The 23610-nt window shown below is 43.0% G+C and overlaps 1 protein-coding gene across 2 annotated transcripts in view; it reads right to left on the minus strand.

Annotated features, from left to right (window-relative positions):
* The window catches only part of dock1 (dedicator of cytokinesis 1), a 213875-nt gene that overhangs the window by 151739 nt on the left and 38526 nt on the right, over positions 1–23610 (minus strand). For both annotated transcript variants that reach the window (XM_084937450.1, XM_084937451.1), the window contains exons 14-18: positions 23242–23366; positions 20306–20404; positions 19800–19872; positions 14514–14617; positions 13759–13942 (exon numbers count right to left, since the gene is read on the minus strand). In XM_084937450.1, the coding sequence (XP_084793576.1) occupies positions 13759–13942; positions 14514–14617; positions 19800–19872; positions 20306–20404; positions 23242–23366 (585 nt within the window). The remainder of the gene's footprint in view (positions 1–13758; positions 13943–14513; positions 14618–19799; positions 19873–20305; positions 20405–23241; positions 23367–23610) is intronic.

Here is a 23610-nt window from a genome sequence, read left to right on the forward strand (position 1 = left end):
CAAGATCCCCGGCACGTGAGTCGCTCTCAGTGAGAGCAGGTGGACACTGCTCCAGATTATCAGTCTGTGTGCCAGTGTGTGTAACTTGGGGGACCCCAGACCCCCCTGTCTGTTGATGTAGGCCACAACGGTGGAATTGTCCGACCTCACTAAAACATGATGACCTCTCAGCCAAGGGAGAAAGAGTTTTAGCGACAGGTGAACCGCCAGCAGTTCCAGACAGTTTATGTGGGTGGAGCGCATGTGAGGGCCCCATTCCCCATTCACTGTTCTGCCCTCGTGGGTGGCCCCCCAGCCCGAAAGAGAGGCATCTGTGGAAATCACTTTCCTGGCTGAAACTGCCCCCAAGGCAACGCCCTGAGACAAGAAACCTGGCCTCTTCCACTCGCGGAGAGCGAGTGAACAGTCTGCAGAGACTCTCACGCGACGGTGGCCGTCTCGGTGAGGGTCCAGTCCCCGCGAGCCCACCCAGCGCTGAAAGCCTCTCATGTGCAGGCGTCCCAGTGTTATCGCCACTAGAGAAGAGGCCATCAGACCGAGCAGCCTCTGGCACTGTTTGAGGGTTACTGTGTTGCCTCTGCGAAACAGTGCTAGGGATGACTGTATGGCCGCTGTTCTCTCCGGGGACAGAAAAGCCCTCACCCGGAGGGAGTCTAGGCTGAGCCCTATGAAAGTAATGCATTGAGTTGGCGTCAATGTGCTCTTTTCCACGTTTATCTGGAAACCCAAACTCTCCAGATGGTGTATGAGAGCATTTGTGTGACAAGTCGCTCCCTGGCGGGTCGGGGCTGCCACCAGCCAATCGTCGATGTATGTAGCCACCCGAATGCCCTTTTTCCTGAGCGGGGCCACTGCTGCCTCGGTGCATTTCACAAACACCCTTGGGCTCAGTGAGAGACCAAAAGGCAGGACTACAAACTCGTATGCTATCCCCTGGAAAGCAAATCTCAGATACTTTCGGTGTGGGGGATATATGGGGATGTGGAAATAAGCATCCCTCAGGTCGATTGATGTGAACCAGTCGCCCGCTCGTACAAACCGTAGCAGCGAGGCGTGCGTCAACATCCTGAACTTGTATGTCCTTAAATGCCGGTTCAGGGCACGGAGATCCAGAATGGCTCTCATACCCCTCCCCCCTTTCTTTGGCACAAGGAAATACCTTGAATAAAATCCGCTGTGCATTTCCTCGGGAGGGACAACTCTTATAGCTCCTTTGTCTCTCAAGGTGGAAATTTCCTCCAGGAGAAAACTGGCAGACTCGCCCAGAGCACGAGAGTAAACGATTTCTTTGAAATGTGGTGGAGCGACACTGAATTGCAGCCTGTAGCCCTTTTCCAATGTCCTCAGCACCCATGCTGACTGAGTGCAGGTGGCCCAGCTCTTCATGTGGAGAGACAGAGCGCTCACTGGCCACTCCACCGAATATGGCGTTTTGGCGCCCCCTTGTGGTCGCAGCGCGAAACATACGCCATTTCGGTGTCACGTCACCTCTGTCACAGGTGAGCGAGGTGATGGGCTCATCTGCATCGTCACAGCCGTGGAAACGCGAGTCTCCACGGGCTGCGTTATGGCAGACGGTGCTCTGTTTTTCAGCATGTTTGATTTTTTCATGTGTTTTGCAACACTCGACAGCTCCCTCGGCAAACTGCCTGGATGCGCGTGTCGGGGCTTTTTTAATACAGAATGCATGAGAGAAGTGCTTGTGAAACAACACTGCGAACTTTGGCTCTCTTTCCCTCTGGCGGGTCCGGTGACAGGAACGCCGGTCCGAGTTATGCACTCTGTGTGGAACATGTCCCGTTGAACTTGCTCTGAAACGGAGCTGGGAGGCGGCAGGGTGGCCCATGAAGGGGGGAAACTGGGTTCGCTCCCGCCTAGAGGAGAGGCTGTCAGGCCGGCCGCTTCTTCCTCCTCACGATCGCGGCAGCGGGGGGGGGGGAGGAGGAGGGGCCGCTTGAGGTCTGGCCTGGGGAGACTGCTTCCGAGTCCATGGATTCTTAGGGGCCCCGGCAGCCTGGGGGGCTGCCTGTGTCTTAGGCACTTTGGGAATCCTGAAAGCGGGGACCGGGCGAGACGCTGCCTGCGCGAATGACTGGCGCGGTGCTGCTGGGGTGGCGTGCTGGGCCCTCCTCGGCAGGCAGAGTTTCAGAGCCTCATCATCTCTCTTTTTCTCCTCACATCTCTTCTGCATGGATGTAACAGCCGCACCGAAGAGACCGTGAGGGACGACAGGGGTGTCGAGGAGTTCCTCTTTCACCTTGGTCGTCAGGTTGGTGAGCCCGAGACAGCGTGCTCGCTCCTGAAGAACCATGAGGCCCATGGCTCTCCCAGTAGCCTGTATGGCTAGCTTGTGGAGGCGGAGGACGTGGTCAGTTATAACGCAGATTTCTTCCCACACTGTGGTATCTGGTTTAGCTGTCATGTCCTCTTCTAGCTCAGCTTGGTAAGCCATTAGCATAGAAGAGGCATTGTGGGCTCTTACTGACAGAGCCGCTGCCTTGTAGCACTTATCTGTAAGGCTAGACTGGAAGCGGTCTGTTTTGGAGGGGAGAGATGGAGCCGATGAGGACAGAGACGTCTTCGGGTGAAGATGGCTCGCCACCAACGGCTCCACTTGTGGCATCTGGCGGAGGCCGATAGACTCCATCCCCTCACAATCCAGCAGGGAGCTCCCCACGATGGGGTGTTTCTCGCTGTAAGGTTTTGCTTTCCACGTCACCGCTATCTCATCGAGTAGCTCAGGGAAAACAGGCAACACATGCTTCCCTGTCTTTTTCGCCTTCGGCAATTTCTTACCGTCAAAACGAGACTTTACAACCTCTGTTTGTATGGCGGGCCACGGGATGTTGAGCCTAGCGGCTGCTCGCTTGCACATGTCCTGCATGTCGAGATCCAGGGGAGACGGCGGTGTCGGTTTTTCAACCTCGCCGGTAGCCGAGGGCTTTGCAGCCCAGCTGATGCTAGCCAAGGAGGTGGAATCTTCCTCCTCGCCGTCGTCAGACAGCAGGAGCTCCGAGTCAGCCGACTCATCTCCGTCCTCGTTGGCATCTCCTCCCCAGGTGACTCCAGCATCGGGGAAAAACACACGATCTCCGTGTGCCTCCAGCGACGGGAAAGCGGTCGCGATGGGCTGAGGGTCTGCCTCTGCCCAGCTCGGCCCTGGCGTTGCGGCCAAATCATCGGGCATCTCAGTTTCTCCTTGCGCCGCAGCAGCCTCACACAGCAAAGGGTCGCCACCCGACAGGTTAGCCTGGCGAGCTAGCCTGCGGCGGAGTAGTTTGCGTGGGAAAGCCGCGCAGTGGATACAATCTTGTGCGGGTGTCAAGGCAGCCTGAGCGTGAGATAAACCCAGGCATGCCGCACACACGGGGTGTGTATCCCAGGCAGAAATCTTCTTGCCGCAAGGACAGAGTTTTGCAACTTCGTTGGCCATCGTAGCCATGGTTAGCTAGAGGGTTGCGCACGTTAGCGAGACTGACACTGAGTGCGGAGAATATTGCTATTCCTCGCTAACGTGGGGTGAAAAGTGTTGCTACTTTTCTACAGGTATTGCTACCTAATGTGTAAAACCGCTAGCGTCGAAGGGTATTGCTACCTGATGGTGAAGCTAGGGGTAGCTTTATTAGCAAAGTGTTGCTACTTCGCTTTCGGAAAGTATTGCTACTTCCCTGGGTGAAAGTATCGCTACTTGGCACCCACACTAGCTACAGAACAGTATTGCTACTGCTTGTATGCTAGTGGACAACTGAAAAGCTGGGAACAAAGCGCCCGGCGACCGAGTTGTTCACTCGAATCTGTGGACAGTTTAGCTTTAGCACCCAATAGCACAGTTGTCTACAGGCTTCCGTGAGAAGCGAGAAGAGGTTTTTGAATGACGTCTGACGCTATGTCAGCCTATTATATAGGGAGGCACTGGCCCCTCCTGACATGGGCGTCACCTAGCCAGCCTGTAAGGGCTGGCGTAATGGTATTTGAGCTTCTGATGAGGTCACGCAGGAGGCCTTCCCATAGTGAGACACGAAACGAATGCTATGAAAGAGAACTGCTCTTTCACGTGATTCAGTTTATTTTGAAAAGTCCCAACAGGATCTTGAGCTTTATTGTGAAAGGTTTATGTGGTACATAAACAAGCGGACACGCGACGCGATGGTGTTACCGTCGTTGTTGCTAACTACAACGCATAAAAACAGGCGCTTGTCCGTCTGTAGTGTGGTTATATAAAATATAAGAGAAAGAGAGAACTTTAAGAAATTAATATAGCCACTACAGTGGCCATCAAAACGGTGAAAAAATATTGCCGTAAACAGTTTATTTTGCGACACCACGAAACAAACGATAGCGTAAAATGAAACGATAGACGTTTTTATATATCGTTATATCGAACAGCCCTAGAAAACGAGTGAAAAAGTCTGGCTCCTTGGAGACTAAATATAAATAAAATTAGTGTTTGCACAAAACTTATGCTGCGTTTGAGCCATTCTAGATTCTGCCGATCTGGGTATCTCCGCCTTTGCGACATAAATTTTGGCTAGGATTGGAGTCCCAAACATGAAAAATGTGCATTAATAAAACACTTCATATTGTCATAACAAGTTTATTATTTTGATTGTGTGGCTGTCTGATCAACAGAATCCCATTAAAAGCAGCAAATAGTCACATGGGCGAAACCAGGAGTAAGCAAAAAACAAAACAAAAAATTTATCATTTAAGAAAAGTTTCCATTTAATGTTAATTTTAATTCATTTTATCGTATAATCGGATTTTTCACATACATTTTCTCAGGCATAATCCTGAGAGATTCCCAGAAACATCTTTATAGTATATTCATGATGGTTTATTACCTTTCATGAATATATACTATATTCAGCCTCGTCTGACTGAAGTGAATAAGAAGAATCTCTTTGGCATTCTTGCAAAGCTAGTCCCTAGGGGCTGCCTCTCCCCGTTCGCCATGGCTGATTGGCTCAGGAAGAGTCAATCAGCCATGGCAACACAGTAATGGATGCCCATCATCTGTAAACCTGACAGCCTATCAGGGTTCAATCACAAGAACCTGTCTCAACTACCAGGGTCCTCCGTCCCCAAGGAGATATAGATTTGGAAATTGATGCTTCAGCACCTCAGAGAGATAAATGGAATAATGTGAGAATAAATCATCAGGCAGCTTGGTCCCAGTGGGGCAGTGGTGTTAAGAGGCCAACTACGTGTAGCACATGAGGCTGTAAGGCACAGTGTTGTGCGGGTGGGGGGCAATCAGTTTTGTTCTGGAGAAAAATACTGAGAGCCTTTTACAAATAACATCTGTCTGAGAACGGATGTCTCCACAGGCAGTGGGAATTTAAAAGACTGTGGAAGTAACTGGCAGATGGAGAGCAGTGGAATAATTAATTCAGAGAAAATAGGTTACATTGTCAATGCGCAACTGAAATGCAAAAGACTTCACATTACCATTTGAAAGTTTGTTTACGGTACTCCTTCACAAAATCAGTTTTGTTCACTTTTAAAAGCAAACACAACCACTAAGGAGTCTTGATAGCTTGTTCTTTGCCGTTAATAGTGACAGCCTTGTATGTAGTCGTTTAAAAGTTTAAAAGTACAGGCTTCTTCAGCGCACTGATGCTGGAGTAGCTTCAATGCGAACATGGATTCCATAGTTATAAAGCTGATTTGTTCATAAAAATGTGTTTTCTTTCCAGCAGAGGTGGGGAAAGTATTTTAATCAATTTCACTGGGCTAGGTTCTCTCCCACGTGTGCTGTCGCTGAATCTCTGCTCTGTTTAGCGAAGCACACTGTAAATGCCCAGGGAAGAGCTAGGAGCCACTTCACGGGAGCTCCCAGCACTGGGAGGCCGCCTGCATAAATCTAGCTTAGTTAAAAAGAGTGTTTCATCTCGGATGTGGGGATCAGCAGTGAGGAGCCATGAGTATAAAGCATGCAGTCTGTTGCAAGGGGCATTTCTAGGGCTCCTTTTTCCCTTTGCAAGAATAAGTGCTCAGGATAAAATGCTGGTGAGCGAACAGGCATCACACCCATTCATACAGGCACTTTTTTATAAGTGCTTTCCATCTAATAATTACACTCTGGTGGACGGATCCGAAAGCAACTTGAACCTAAGGGTTGAACCACCAACCTTCTGATTAGTACAGGGAGTGCAGAATTATTAGGCAAGTTGTATTTTTGAGGAATAATTTTATTATTGAACAACAACCATGTTCTCAATGAACCCAAAAAACTCATTAATATCAAAGCTGAATGTTTTTGGAAGTAGTTTTTAGTTTGTTTTTAGTTTTAGCTATTTTAGGGGGATATCTGTGTGTGCAGGTGACTATTACTGTGCATAATTATTAGGCAACTTAACAAAAAACAAATATATACCCATTTCAATTATTTATTTTTACCAGTGAAACCAATATAACATCTCCACATTCACAAATATACATTTCTGACATTCAAAAACAAAACAAAAACAAATCAGCGACCAATATAGCCACCTTTCTTTGCAAGGACACTCAAAAGCCTGCCATCCATGGATTCTGTCAGTGTTTTGATCTGTTCACCATCAACATTGCGTGCAGCAGCAACCACAGCCTCCCAGACACTGTTCAGAGAGGTGTACTGTTTTCCCTCCTTTTAAATCTCACATTTGATGATGGACCACAGGTTCTCAATGGGGTTCAGATCAGGTGAACAAGGAGGCCATGTCATTAGTTTTTCTTCTTTTATACCCTTTCTTGCCAGCCACGCTGTGGAGTACTTGGACGCGTGTGATGGAGCATTGTCCTGCATGAAAATCATGTTTTTCTTGAAGGATGCAGACTTCTTCCTGTACCACTGCTTGAAGAAGGTGTCTTCCAGAAACTGGCAGTAGGACTGGGAGTTGAGCTTGACTCCATCCTCAACCCGAAAAGGCCCCACAAGCTCATCTTTGATGATACCAGCCCAAACCAGTACTCCACATCCACCTTGCTGGCGTCTGAGTCGGACTGGAGCTCTCTGCCCTTTACCAATCCAGCCACGGGCCCATCCATCTGGCCCATCAAGACTCACTCTCATTTCATCAGTCCATAAAACCTTAGAAAAATCAGTCTTGAGATATTTCTTGGCCCAGTCTTGACGTTTCAGCTTGTGTGTCTTGTTCAGTGGTGGTCGTCTTTCAGCCTTTCTTACCTTGGCCATGTCTCTGAGTATTGCACACCTTGTGCTTTTGGGCACTCCAGTGATGTTGCAGCTCTGAAATATGGCCAAACTGGTGGCAAGTGGCATCTTGGCAGCTGCACGCTTGACTTTTCTCAGTTCATGGGCAGTTATTTTGCGCCTTGGTTTTTCCACACGCTTCTTGCGACCCTGTTGACTATTTTGAATGAAACGCTTGATTGTTCGATGATCACGCTTCAGAAGCTTTGCAATTTTGAGACTGCTGCATCCCTCTGCAAGATATCTCACTATTTTTGACTTTTCTGAGCCTGTCAAGTCCTTCTTTTGACCCATTTTGCCAAAGGAAAGGAAGTTGCCTAATAATTATGCACACCTGATATAGGGTGTTGATGTCATTAGACCACACCCCTTCTGATTACAGAGATGCATATCACCTAATATGCTTAATTGGTAGTAGGCTTTCGAGGCTATACAGCTTGGAGTAAGACAACATGCATGAAGAGGATGATGTGGACAAAATACTCATTTGCCTAATAATTCTGCACTCCCTGTAGATGACCTGCTCTACATCCAGAAACAGATCTTACCACAATTACATTACTAATCATATTAATTATACTGTCGCATATTCTCCAAACGTAAACATCAAATTGCTGTTTCAGCAAACCAACAGTCAAAACAACCCGAGATATTTGGTTTGGTATTGTATAAAACAGGAAACTGCCAACACATCTGATGAGCTGGAATCATGTGATCATTTCATTTACAGAAATGCAGAAAATGGGACAGAGATGACTATTGGACAAACACACCTAGATCTTAAAGAGCTTCTGGGTTTTTAATAAAGAAGCCTGAATCTGGTATCATGGGAAATATTGTGGATAAATTAGCCACAATATCAAAACCAAAGACAGGTAAGTAAATAATATTGATCCTCTAATAACAATGCAATGTTTCTGCTGTTTCTTGTACACTTTCTTTTTTTCTGTAAAAGCGATATTGGATGGATGGGTAAAAAAAGGAGGAAATTTTTTTTTTTTTAAATCATATGACAATGGTAAACTAAACATGCACACTGCTACACAGGCAAAAGAAACTGCAGTAATGGCTAAAGGAGCATGGTAACAAGCCCAAGGCATTGACCGAGCATCCAGCCTCCCTGGATTCCAACTCAGAGCATCCATCCAAACCACTGAAACGAGCCACGCAAGTTACTAGACCCAAAGCAATAGCTGCCAATGTCCTCATGCCACCTGCAAATTCTGCATCCCTAATGGATAAGAGCCTACACAATATAAATGAGGCAGTGTTAATGTTGTGGCTGCTCTGTGTACAGTGCTTTATTAAAATAGCTGGAACCTTTTTCCTCGAGCTTTAGCGTGGGATGATATATCCCATACAACACACAGCTGCACAAAGTTTAATCAAACTTTGTGCAGCGACGAGGCCATCTGATCCCCAAGCACCCACCGGCACCTTGCAAATCATCAGCACAAAGTGACAGGTAAATATGGAGAGCGGAGCTGCTCTACAGGAGTGAATCTACAGACCAGGACACATACTCCCCCTCCCCCCATCACTCTCGCACAGGGAACGAGATAAATCAGAAAATGGCAGGCAGGGAGGAGAAATGGGAGCAGAGAATAGTGCTGATTGATATATGCTGCATACTACGCATCTACATAACAGCTGAGACAACCATTTGAGCCACTATCATTACTTACAGGAGAGGCAGGCTCTCCTGTAACTGAGACGACTCATTCATTGACATCACCACCCCCTGAGCCGAGTAGGAGGGCACGCACAATTGTATTTAAATGACAACTTATACCACAGACTAAACTTAATAAGCTTCAAAGGGAACATTACTATAACAACATGCGACACCCACCGCTTTCACACATTATATGCAGAAGCCCTCTGACAACAAAAACCTCCCATTGTCCTAGAGAAATGCCCAGAGCCTGTTGTGGGGTCTGCAGTGATCTCATTAATGAGGCTTTATAAATGTTTGCTGCGCATGCTATTAGGTTGTATCCCAGACAATTAGCTTTATCGGCATTTCGCTTCTTTACTAGACTGCAATGATTTAGCAAAAAAATTCCTAAAATGATTACAAGTGTCACATAAAGCCTGTGCTGCTGACAGGTCAGAGATTCAGCTGTAGTTTTTAAATTGCCAGCACGCCAAGACCATGCATCGTCGTTCAGAAAACAGCTGATCTCACTAAGGCAGGGGTGTCAAACTCAAATACACAGTGGGCCAAAATTCAAAACTGGAACAAAGTCGCGGGCTAACGTTAATATTTATTGAAATATATTTATTCCTCCAGATATAAGAATGAATCTTTTCTTATGGACTCAAACACATTTTGCTGAAAAACTGAATATGGAACAAGCAAAGCTTAATACTAAACAATATATATATTAGCTGTATAATACCAGAAGGCCAGCTCTAATAGTAATTTGGTATGGCTTCACGGGCCAAATGTAATTAGGCTGCGGGCCAAATTTGGCCCGCGGGCCAGAGTTTGACACCTATGCACTAAGGCATCTGTCAAACTTTGGGATAATCTCCCTCTGAAATGAATTTTTTTACCTAGTAGTCTTAATGTTTACATGCAGATTGTTTTTCCCCATAGTCGGGCAGTCGGATAATCACCAAGCTGAAAACATCTCTACCTGAAAGCAAATATTGATCCTACTTTTCAGAAAAAAATTTCTGGTTCAGCTTTGACCTAATGTTTTGTAGCTTTATGTGACCTCTGCAATGAGAGAGTCTTACTGTCTATTTGAGTGACTGCTTTAGCTTCACCACCTCATAAAAAGGGTAAAGCTGCCTTATTGCTGGCTTGATTACAGGTTATATGGATATTGTAATGTAAAGTATTGCACGAAAGTCTCGAGCCATCCCTCATTTCCTCATATTTTGTTAGGAAAATGGGAAATACATACACTAATTTACTGAAATGCAAAAACAGTGTTTGGGCACTAATCAGCTATTAATTAAATGACCTTTCTTCCCGTTCTTATGATCAGTTTAAACTTCAGCAGGTTTTCTTCACCATTCCCATATTTCTAAATGCACTGAGACGCTGCCATGTGATTGGCTGATTACGTATTTATGTTGTGTTGGCCAGTGGTGTTGGGGATCTCGTTAAAATTGATAAGAGGCCTTTTTGAAAGACGTTTTAAGATTTTATATTATTAGTCTTCGCGTAAGGCCACTTATTCCTGAAGGGAAGTTTTAAATGATATTTAAAATCTAAAGAAAGCGAAAAATGGTTTACAGTGGATTTTCTTTTCACAGGCCTACACAAGGATTATTCAAAGGATTAAAGACCACAAACACACATGATCTTGCTTCAATAATTTACTCCAAGCTTTTCTCTTCATTCTGCCCTTGTTTGGAGGTTTAAAATGATCTTTTTGTTAACGTGAATACAAAAACGAAAGGGCATGATGCACTCCTTATTTAAACAGGGCATTGCTCTTGGCGAGTAAAACAATTAATTTCAATTCAAGTCAAAGTTACCCTGCAGTGTGTCTGTTACTTATTTATTTCAAACTGTGGCCAAAAACACAAAAGAAGCTTTAATTGTGGCTCTAATTAAAATTGTGATTCATTCTTGCATACAAAAAAACCCCCAAAACAAAGCAGCAAATTACATCCAGTGAAAAAGAAAGCATTTAGGTTGGTTTGGTTTAGCTCTGTGAAATCAGAGCTAGAAGCATCTGACCACTCACACAAAAGAGAACAGCTTTTCACACAATCTAACTACAACGTTCTGAACACAGCTAAGGAATACCAGCATGCTCAAGAGGGTTTACGCTGACATCTGTGGGGATTTATAAACATGCAGAAAGGCTGGTGGGAACACAAGATGCTAAAATCCTTAATCCATGAGCCACAGTGGCAGGCATGAGGATTTCCCAAGCTTAATAAGAGTAGATCTTCACTGGGAAATAAAAAGGCTGTTGTTCGCTCAACAGAGATGAACTGGAATCTAACTGAGACTGACTGGCGTACAGAGAGTAAAGAGAAAAGAAAGTACTTTAGAAGTAGGAATAGAGAGGAGGAAAACCATTCCTGGCGCTCAGAATGTGGAAAAGGAAAAAACAGATAATGAGAAAAAAAGCTGAAGCTAAGGCATCCTACATTAAATGATGTTCCCATGATCCGTTTGTCAAACCCAGAGGCTACGGTCCATCGGTGGTTTCAAAATTCAGGGTCTACCTGGCTAAGATACAGTAAAGAAATCTTTCCTCCCCCCCAGTGAGAGCTCTGTTTAATGTGAGCAGGCATTTCATCAAGCTGGAATTGTACTTCTCTGTGCTACAACAAAAGTAAATCCACATACGTTGCTAGGATTTTCTCTCATGTGTGCTACTTTTGTTATACAGCACCTCAAGAAAGAAGAGATCAGAGAGCAGCGGTCAGTAAAACCTACTCATGGCCACTTCATTAGGTCATCTGATCTCCCGCTCGTTAATACAAATGATCTAAGCACCCAATCAAGTGGTGGCAATCCAATAGTTTAAACATGAGGACATGGTGTAGAGAACCTCTTTAAGTTCAAAACAAGTATCTGATTGATGAAGAAGAAGGGTGATTTAAGTGCCTGTCAACATGGCATGGCTCTATTTCAAAAACTGCTTCCATACTTGGATTTCAACACAACCATCTCTAGGATTTACAGGGAACGGTTCAAAAAGAGAGACTATCCAGTGAGCAGCAGTGCTCTGGGTGAAAATGCCTTGTTGATGGCAGAGGTCAGGAGAATATCCACACTGCTCTGAGCTGACAGGCAGGAAGCAGTAACAACAGTAATCACTGCTTATTACAACCAAAGTATGCCGAAGAGCATCATTGAATTTACTGAAGAAGATGGGCCACAACAGGAGAGATCACACTGGATGCGACTCCTGTTACATAACAGAGCAGGTAATTGAGACTGCACTTCACAGATGCTCACCATACCTAGACTATGAAATATTGAGAAAGTGTTGTCTGGATGGTAAACAACATAAAATATGGATCCATCCTGCCTTATATCAATGGTTCTGGATGTTGTAGGTCAGCGGTAACCAATCCCCGGGTCCGTGAGTCGTTTGGTACCGGGCCACGAGAGTTGAGGTTCAGGTGTGAAATTTATGGTTTTCAGGGTTTTTATCGTTTTTTTAATCGTTTTTATAGTTAACTCGGTTTTCCCTGGTTCTTTTCCCGTGTGTTATGAATACATCTTTTTTGGGGGGTACCGGTACTGGTTTTATTTTGTTGTATTTATCTGCGACACCTTAAAGGCCGGTCCATGAAAATATTGTCAGACATAAACCGATCCGTGGCGCAAAAAAGGTTGGGGACCACTGTTTTAGATGATATAATGACATGGGAAGCATTTTCTTGGCACATTTTGGGCCAACTCTGCAATTGCTGCCTATGTCTATCCCATTACGACCAGTGTACCCATATTCTGATGACCTACAGCAGGATATCACATCATCTCACAAAGCTCAAATCATCTCAAACTGGTTTCCTGAACATGACAGTGAGTTCACAGCACTCAAATGGCCTCCACGGTCACCACATCTCAATCCAGAAGAGCACCTTTGGGATGTGATGGAATGGGAAATTCACATCTAAATGTGCAAGCTGCAAATCTGCAGCAACTGTGTGATGCTATCATATGACTATGGACCAAAACCTCTAAGGAATGTTTCCAGCACCTTGTTTAATCTGCGGCACAAACAATTAAGGCAGTTCTGATGGCAAAAGGGGGTTCTAGCAAGGTGTACCTCTTTAAGTGGCCAGTGAGAGTATATCTGTATATCAGGCAGCAGGAACGGATTAGCCAATTCACACTGGAATAAACAACTAACTAGATTCATTATTTTTAATTAGGAAGTTATTTATTCAGCTCTACTAGAAGATTAATTATGTAAATTCTATTTTGAAAGTGCAACAGTTGTTAGCTACCATAGCATGGAGCAATCTAATGAAAAGAGGGTCAAGAATAGCCAACTGATTTCCTTTATTTGCTTTAGTTGACGAGTTAGTCGCAAACAGTGGTCCAGACTGAAAAGCGCCAATGACAACATTTTCTTTCTTGATTGTTTTCAGTGCTGTTTTCTTTGATTTAACAGTTGTTGGAAAGCATTTATTAAGATAAAGTAACTTCTCTTGAACTCAATTAATATTATACTGACTTCCCCACATTTCTTGGCAGCTCCGCTGGATGCGTTTGTGCAGGGAGGTGTGCTCGCTGTGAGACTAAGAGCAGGGAAAGTAGAAACTATGTGGTAACTATGTGAAGCTAGCGCAAATCAATTAGGTGAAAAACAAAGATCAATAAAGGATAAAATATATAAATATGGATGGCATGGTTAAGACAAAGACAGCGACTATAAAAAATGCTTAATTTAAGGATTCAAAATGTCACAGTAGCTGCTTTCATTTTTTAATATAATATCTAAGTTGACAATAGCTTTCCATGTGTTTACTGATGTTTTGATACGTTTTCCACAAGAGCATAATTTTTAGCTTAAAAAAACAACTTGCACAGGAAAAGAGACAAATATTCATTAAAATATAGAAGCTGTTACCATTTTGGGTAAGTTTGGTAGAGCAGACCAGGGTGGAAATCTGAAAGGAATCCTTGCTGATGGTACAGATGCCCAGGGTCTGGGTATTTTTTCCAGTGGTGGAGTAGCCTTTCTCTTCCATCTCCAGCTTTGTGGAAGGTAGGTTTAGGTACAGAGAAGAGTCCTCTAGCTTCTTTACCTCCGCCTGGTTTTAGAGAACAAGTCTCAGTCAGTTTATTGGTAGAAACCCCAAATTACTGTGTACACATTAAAACAATGTTGCATTCTATAGCTGTGGTTTTAATGGATCTCCCTTTGATATATATTATCAACAAAACAATTCGTGTGTTTTTCTACCGAGCTGTTGCATGTGAGAAAAATATCATTCATTTCCAAATGCAGGGTTGACTGACGAAAACAACAATCCAGAAAACATGACAAGACAAATGTAACAAGATTGATTTTTCCCATATGAACTTTTTAATTAACATAAATGGGCACCGTAACACAGAGGTATCATTATGCAAGGGTTTTTAATTGGAAAGTACTCTCAATTTCATTGTGCGGGCTGATGTGTACCAGCTACCCAATTCACATACAAAGCACTGATGGCAGGCTGTTATGATGACAGTCGCCGATACAACAGGGCAGTTTTTCACCTACAACTTATTTCATGGTCGTTTCACAAGGAGAGCGGGCTGTCTGACGAGTAGGAAGCAAGAAACAAAGACTAAGTGTGTTTATGGGATGTTTTTGTTTTGTTTTTTTACATTTACCTTGTACACGATGAGATCATGCTCACCGTCCCTCAGAGTGGTCCCGTCATACCTCATCAGCTTCACAAAAGACAAGGCAAATATCTTCTCCGATTTATCTTTGGCTGTGGAAGGAAAAAGAAACACGCAAGCAATAAAGACAACTTGGTTATTGGTGTTTACGTTTGAGACTAAGACTGCGTTCATATATACAGTTCGCTTTTTTGTACCGTTTGCTTTTTGTCTCATTTTGCAAAACAAAACACACCGCATCTTTCGTACGTGTGCAATATGCTTATGTGAACAGTGTTCGTCTTCGGGAACAAAAAACAGATCATATTGCAGTAAACCATGCAGCACTGCTGATGTTACAACAAGTCATTAACAAACCAGCAGTCTGAAAGAAGTGATAATCCAAACGCTAACCTCAGCACTATACTCCCTGAGTCAGCTCCTGAGTTAGCACAAGGAACTACTGTTCCCCTGTGATGTCTTTATTAATGCTATGGCTGCATCTGTCCGTGAACTGTTTATTTTTCACCCTGAAGTGAAGCAAATGTACACGCGCCGACTGTTGAGACCAATTATGCATAGGTTTGAAGGACTTGTGCATAATATAATGCGAGGGACGTGGGAGATGCAATCACAGTTGGTTGTTATATAACAATATGTGCCTTAAAATAAAATAAAAAAACCTGCTAATTGCAAAAAGGAATATTGTTCAAGTGACAGGCTTTGGATTAATGTACACTTGCTGTTATCAAATGAATAAACACTTGCACTTGTGCTCTGCTGCAGCTGTGACCAATTTGTATAATCCTGTAAGAGTGGAGGAAAGATGCTCGTGGTTTGTGTGTGCATGTGCAGACACATGTGTGATTGGGAATGTTGAGTGGAAGCGCTGCATAAACAAGGAAGAGAGTTACGACTTTGTCCTGTAACCGGGACTTTGGATGGGGCCACATACATCATCATTGCGGATCAACAAGCTCAGATTTACGTGCAGGGAGACGTGATTCATCGAAGTATACATCTTGCATTCTATCTGCATAAATCCCCTCATTGGTTTGCTGCCCGCAACTCACCGGTGAATAATTGCTAGGCTGAGAGGAACCAGTGGAGGGAGAACACTGTAGGCATGCCATCCAATAATACCAAATGTATTAGTGACTTCCTAAAGGGCACAGAGCTGAAAACTCTTAATTTGGACAAAAAAGGTCACTTTCAGGACAGAGCTACTTCTTTAAACCAATCGAAGTCCGATTTGTGTGCAAGTTTCGCAAACTTCCCCCCTTAAGGTGGGCTGTCACTTCAAATTTAGTTGACCAAACTGTTCCACATTTTAAAGCCTACCTGACTCACGAAGCAGAGGCATAAAGACAGATGAAACAAAAGTGAAAAGATGGCAGGAATCTTTTACAGCTACGGCAGCATCCGTGACAGCAGCCATCAGCCTGATGAGGCCTGACAATGTTAGGGTGCTACTCTGACGCACTGTGTTCGAGCTGGCCTAATTCTCAACCAGAGGGCTGAGATACTGAACACATGAGCTCCACTAGTGGTCTTGATGAGCAGCTCTGTCACTCTGTGTATCCCCTTAAAGTTCAGCTCTAGCTAGGAGCACATCGAAGGAAGCAGGAAGGCCACAGCCACATGACAGCGCAGGCAGGCAATACAAAGGCCTGACAGCCTAAATCTGCGCTGCTTTTCATCACAAACTAATCACATGTAGAGAGGTTAAGGAGTGCTGTATTTTTCAAAAAACAAAAATCTATGCCCGTAGGATGGAAAAACAATATGTTTTTACACACGGCTGTTCCATCTTTGTTCAGCCTTTCAAATATTAATATTAATATAATAAAGTGGCTGATTATAGCACAGGTAATAGGTATGCTAGAAAACCCACAATTAAACCAGGTTGTTCCCACTGAGTTAAGTGCATGTATGATCATCAGTGGAGCCCTGCAACAGGTTAAGGTTGCGCCAGCTGACAGCTGATTATCAATAGCTTGCAAGTTAGCGAGCTTGTACTCCCTTTAAATACTTTAAATGAAAATCATAAGTATTATCAAATTCATATTACATTTAATATGATATGCTAGAGTGTATTTTTACATCTCTAAACAGCATAGCATTTCCTACAGGGGATTATACAGTATCTTTTACAAAAAGAGCTTTTGTCAGTCAGTCTTTTCTTATTGAGCAGCGCAACATACTGTCATAGTCTAAAATAATGTCACTTTACGTCGCTGTTTTTCACTGATTGTCCACTGCTGTGTTTTTTGTTTTATCATTCAGCTGTTTCGGTCCCTTATATGTGCCTAGATAACCTTAGATCTTTTGTTTTCCGTTTCTTTCTATCAGTGGCATCAATCTGAAACTGTATGTGTATTAAAATTAGCCTGTATGACTAAATCTGGCACATTTACATAATGGACCTAAATGCTCATGTTAATTAATGTGCGCTGCTCCTTATATATAACAATAATTATATCAAAAACACTTGCAGAACAGTCATACAGCCACTGTCAACACAACTCGGCACACTCTGAAATGAATATGCATGCAGGAAAAACAAGACAAAGCACTTTTCTCGCTCCGTGGGTTTGATTTTAAATTTGAGCTTGCTATAACTGTGTGTTTGCACAGAGTTACACACAAAGCTTTCCTTTCCACTGGACGAATGTGTTTATTCGGCTGTGCACAAGAAGGTGCGGTGAAAGCACGTACAAAAAAAAAAAAAAAAAAAAAAAAAAAAGAGTTTAAAAGGTTAATAAGAGCAATGCAGGTTTGGACAGTACCATTTTAGCTGTTCAACTGATAAACACACACTTATGTCGCTTTGATCATCAGGTCAATTACTCCTGGCCCAACCTAAGTTTAGGCTGAAGACCAGAGGCGATCGTGCCTTTGCTTCAGCTGCACCTAATCTTTGGAATAGCATCCCCACTTCTATTCGTGCCTTAGACTCTATCCAATCCTTCAAATCACAATTGAAAACTTATTTAACCTGGCCTTCCCAACCAGTTAGTGCCCTCTAATCTAATTAACTTCTTAGTTGATATTTTGTATCTATGAACTGACCTTCCTTCTGAACTGAGGTCCGATACCTATTTTTACCTCACTCTTCTGGTCTATTAGTGCCTCCCTTCTGTCTGTGCTAGTGGTAGTACCTGACCTGTATTTTTTTAATTGATTTATTTTGATCTTCTGTATTTTTGTGAAGCACTTTGGTATACCTTTGGTTTTTAAATGTGCTATACAAATAAAACTGTATTGTACTGCATGGTACTTATGGTCAACAATCAACGCATGCAAATGAGCTTTTCCTGCTGATGTAGCCTGCTTCTCTTTCTTCATGTTGGAAGTGGGGAAAATAAGCTTCCCAATGTATCACCCTTTCTCACTTACCAGCAGCAGTTGCGCTTTTGAATTTGGGCTACACAGCACACATTACTGTGGGTGGACAGCACTACCTTACCCAGTGCATGCTCAAAAATATTCACATAATCTCCGAAATGGCATATTTAAGTATATAAAGAATGTTCCCACACTGTAACCAATCACAGTATGGCAAAGGATTAGACACGTGAGACACGGATCAGTGAACAAAGCGTCATAAAGATTTAAAACAGTGATCACTATAGAAATGCACTTTAAAGTTTTCAGCGTAGGGAAACTGGCTGAGAATCTACTCTGATCTGAGTAAGACTCGACCGTAGATTGCCGTCTATGGCCTACATGGAAGACAGATCACAAAAACAGTTATCTTTAAGGTAGTCTTATGAGATCTTAACGTGTCTAAAGGATGGAAAACATTGGAAATTATTGAATTCTATTATGTGCTTTGATATCGACTGTATGAACGAGAAAATCTAACGGTTTGTTGGATAGTTCCTTCAAGCACAGCAAGAGTGGATGAGTAAGGATTTGTTTCATTGAGCATATTAGGTTCAGAGAGTCTGACCCAGACTTTAAGTTACCTTCCTCTGTGAAATGAAAAATGAGTTTCTTCACTCTTCGGGTTATCGAGCTTAGAGTTTTCCCTTAACGCCCTCTCTAGATCTGGATCAGACCTCTGGTACGGTCTGCGGTATGTCTGTGACATTACGTGCAAATATGCTAGTTTCAGGAGGTGTTATTCTGCTCTTAAAAGCAATCTATTGCAAACTGAGATGAAAGTTTAGGTCTCGTACACAGCGACAGTGAGGCAGTGAGAGAAGTTGGTCAGAAAATTATAGAAATACATGCCTGCACGGATGCATACAATCTTAAACATGGATAAAATTAGATCAATGTACATAGGAATATCACCTTTACACCCAACATAAAATAAACCCTGGTCTCTATACTGTAAGCACATTCACCAACAGCAGCAGTTCACCATACACAAATCCAGCTATTACACCTTTTTTAACACGTCGCTATTGTCAATTGTCAGAGAAAAGTTGAAGTTTGGCAGCATCAGCATGTCCCTGCAGTCCCAGAGTCACTTGAGGTGAGCCAGTTTCTAAAGTAACCGTTACACCAAGATAACAGCAAGTCAGAGTTTCAAAGGCATGTCTCGTAACAGCATTAGTCTCCAGAGAAGCAAGGTGCCGAGCATGACAAGAAGGCTCTCCAAGTGGATTATAAGCCAGCGCTGAGCTCTGAGACCTGGCAATTTCCTCCAAACCACCTGCATGCAGGTGAGAAGCAAACAAAACAAGAGGATTTTAGAAGTAGATGATGACAGCAGCTGCAGATTAGAGAAAGGGTATACTTTCCAATCCTCACATCCTCCAAGTTCTGCTCTGCCTTCTGTGCCATTTGAGCTGATTGCTTTGTATATACTGTATACACCTGTCATGCTCCCCAAACCCTTTTTCCTGCACCACTCCTGTGGCTGTAGGAAAGCCTTGCCGTGTGGCAGGCAGATGGGCTGGCAGAACTACCACTGCCAGGCTTCCCTGACCTTTACACCCTGAAAATTAGAAAGGGTGTAAAAAAAACAGAAAACAGAAGGGCGTACAACGCTGGCTGCATTCAGCTAGACTGGTCCCAATAAACAAATATGTCCCCTCAGGCATTTTTCACATCCCAGCCATAGTCTCTGACAAGCCACTCCATGATGCTGCTTTGTGCGGGGGACAGACTAATACCTCTGATTAATGCGACAAAGGGTGAGCTTCAAAGTATTTATCACTGTGCAACACATCTGCTTGGTTTGGATATCTTCCATTATATTTGCTGGGGATAGATTAGCAGCCAATTGTGCAGTTGGTCATCTGAAAAACTGATTATTCACAAGCTGACATTTATACTCACAGTCCTGTGATGAGCGGTGACGAAAGGTGAACCGCAAGTGGCTCCGGTTCACGTCTTCAATGGGAATAGCAACCTAAGACAAAGGACGGAAGAGGATTGGCTGACAGCCAGGAACATAAACACACACACTCACAGAAAACAAGGACAAACTGAAATCAGAGTGAACTCTAAACTTCCCGGATTTTATGCTGTACAGAAATTAGCTCACATGTTGCAACACTTTTGCAAAAAAAATGCTATATAATTATATGGGATTTCAGGAGTTGAGAGAAAGTTTGCCTTTCTTTAAGTGTGATGAATAACTTCACTCTTCTATACAGTTTTGCACCACCACATTTGCCACTAAAGTCTTGTGATAGAAATTACTGGCAATAAAAGCCTGCGGCGTAATGAAAAAACTTTGGAAACTACATGAAGGGGATGGTATCAAGGTAAAGGTAGAATAAAATGATTTAGAAGAGTAAAGAAAAAACCGTTAAGTGGCAGAAGTAAGCAGAAAAACAAACCTTTATCGTTTCAAACCAGCGGGGCTGCTTTACTTGGTAGTAGATAACAGACTTGTACTCATTGATCCCTTCATCTCCAGCTCCGGGAAAGATCACATTCTAGATAAAAGGTAAAAGACACACAGCAATTAGGTAGTCAGACAATATAACTGGTTATCTGGTTATCCTTGCTTAGCTTTTAGTTCGCAGAAAGTGCTATAGTCGTGACGGGTGAACTGCTTTATCATCACTCTGTCAAAATATTGGCACGCTCACAGTATGTGGAAAATTGACTAGCACTTATTTCATAAAGCAGAGCCCCTGGAGCAGAAAGCCTCAATCTAGCAGAATGGCCTTTAAAAGTCTGGATGCACTTTATGCATGAGCACCTGTGTGCTGCCTGTCAATCTCATGACAGCATTGTGGAAATAAGAAATAAATTAGAAATTAATTATTTAAGAAGCAGCAGCAGTGGCTCCCATGCAGCAGGACGTGGAAGGAAGCCAAGAGCAGGGAAGCAGACCAGCTGGTGCTGATGGATCCAAACGTGTAAATTGGTCTTCCTAGCGGGTCCCCTGCGTTTCTACAACAGGTCAGGGTGCGTATGTAAAATACTACGTGCCCCACTTGAGGATTCGCCAAGAGGGATGGAGTGGCAGCGGATGGTGCGCACGCCTTGTTTTCGATCAATCTGTGTTCAGCCAGCCTACCTCTTTCCTCCCACTACTCCAGCTGACTCCCTGGCCTGCTAGTGTACTGCTGCTGAAATACTCCTACACTAATGGTTTCTGACAACCAGCAATTATGAGGAATAACAGACCTCATCTCCCCCAGCCGTGCTGAGCAGATATGGGGGGCAGGTGGTAGCTCTAGCAGTGCTGCTCCTTCTCTAAGTGGCCAGGGTTTCTGACAGCTCCAGATTTCACAGAGGGTGAAAGTGGCTAGGGTCTAACTACAGGTGAGAAGAGTTTCTGGAGGGGTGCTAATCAAAGTCAAAGGTAATAAAAAGTTACTGTCCAGCCTCCACAAATCCTTTAGGATTTGGAGGAAAGAGGAAGGATGACAAACACCAGAGGCAGAAAGTCACACGGAAAGAGAATGGACAGAGAAGAATAGAGAGGATCAGAAGCCTGAGGGAGACAGAAATGAAAAGGAAAAAAAACACTCAAAAAGCAAAACCCACAAATTTAACCTGTTAAAAACTGTGTGAGGAGAGAGTTATTTCAAGTGCCTAGTACATATATATATATAGGCATCTTTAAAATGAAAACAAGACATTTTTTATTTTGGAATAAAAGCCGAAAAACCAAGTTTCTGTTATCAAGAAAGAGACTTTCAGCCCATCAAATCCATGAAGGGTAAGGAAGAATTTAACCACTTCTTGCATTTCTTGTAACAAGGGAGCTTTTGCAATGCAACAGCAACATGGTGACAACACTTCTAGATAGGATCGATCTCTCTTGATCTTTGCTCTCTGCTGTCACTGACTTTATTTATTATACCGCAAAGGCTCAGACAGCCTTGAACACAGACCTTCAGCGAAACATAATGACACGGGGTGGGAATTCACACATCAAATTTGTATCCGTTTCAGCTTATCATAGCTGTATTTGTCTCATAACAGGTTCTCGCTTCAAAACGTTGCAGTGTTTTCTTCTTCTAAAGAAACTTTAACAGCTAAAAATGTGAAACTTGAGGAAATGGTACAATTTTCCACCACTATTCTGCTCTAAAAAGCTTGAGACACTATATAAATGTCTTTTATGTCTTATATGCTTCCCTAATCTATTTGAGAAATCTCTCTTTATCGCACTCTCACTAAAATACACACAGTTTTGCTTCATCGAGCGCTACAAATTCGAAGTGTCTCTCTCTCATACCTGGCTGCATTGATTTGTATAAAATTCAGTTTACTTGATCGAGGGTTATGACTCAGTCAGTGGCTAAAATTTAGGTATGACTGATTAAATTCGATGTGGTTTATTAAAACAAATCTGCAATAAGGCCAATCCAAAAGTTAAGTTACTTAATTCAAATCAAATTCAAAGTAACTGACAATAAACTAGAAAACAGATGTTACCTGTATTGTTGCTGTTAACTTCTTATATTTGAATAGACTTTAAGAAGTCAGTAGTGTATATGGGGTAGGTTCTCAACTGCTGTTTGAGGTTAACAACTGCTAATATTTAGAATTCTTAGAAAAAGCTTGCACCTACATTAAGTGTTGGTTTCACTCAAATATCATACTTGCACCTCCCTGCAAGACCAAATGATCTCCTTTGTAGGTGTAACAGCTTATCTATGCATCTTATATATTCTGATGGGTATTCAAAAAAAAAAAACTCAACAAGTGCACATGAGATTCCAATCCTCATTCTATAAAATACAATTTATAAGCAGAAGCTACTCAAGAATTGATTATTCCTCTGATGTAAGATTAATTAACAGATTTTTTTACCAAGCGCTGCAGATTGCATTAAAAAAAATACACATTTTGAGACAGATTGCTTACAAACAATTAGACAGGGGAGAAATGATCCCTCTTACTTCATTAGCAAAGGTAATTAATTATACCAGAAGAAAAATGCTGATTTCACATATCACATCATTATGCTGCCCACGTTGCCTGTCCACATGCCTGAGTTTGTTACCGGCTCTGACAACGGCTGATTTTCATGGTAGTGAGCCAAATTTTAGGCTTCTCCATCAGCCACAAAGCAACAATATTACAACTTGTAAATCCTGACAAGCAGCAAAGACATACAGTTTCCTTGTGTATCACTCTTCTTTATAGGAGACCTGGTCAGTTAAGCGCAGTGCTGAGCAGTGTGAGACTAAAGGAAGCCGGGTAATATCACAGTCTGTCTGAGAAACCACTTGGTTACAGCACTCGTGTCCTGAATGCTGAGAGCACAGGAAAAATACCAAAGCAGTAGGTTAATATTCCTCGGTCATACCTCGAGCTTCTTGCCGTCCTCATCATAAACCGACATGGTCACCTCAACGTTTTTGGGGGTTGTCTTACTCCCTTTGTCAAAATCCCCCTGAACCAGAGTCACGTAGATGTCGTTTCGCACATCCCCTTTAGGAAATAAAGAAAAACAAAAACAAGAAATGAGAAACCACCAACGCTTCGACGCTTCTTAGGGCTTCAGGTTTATCCTTTTCAATAATATTAATATTACAGCAACACTGGATATTATATGTATGGCTGACTTCGCCCCATTAAATAAATAATGTCTTGGGTTTTTTCTGTATTACAAATATTTTATGAACTGCAACCGTTTTCAGTAAAGTAGGACACTGGATAAAATCTAAACAAAACA

Source organism: Perissodus microlepis, chromosome 8, assembly GCF_051167445.1.
Source record: "Perissodus microlepis isolate ML-2025 ecotype Zambia chromosome 8, ASM5116744v1, whole genome shotgun sequence".
Taxonomy (NCBI): domain Eukaryota; kingdom Metazoa; phylum Chordata; class Actinopteri; order Cichliformes; family Cichlidae; genus Perissodus; species Perissodus microlepis.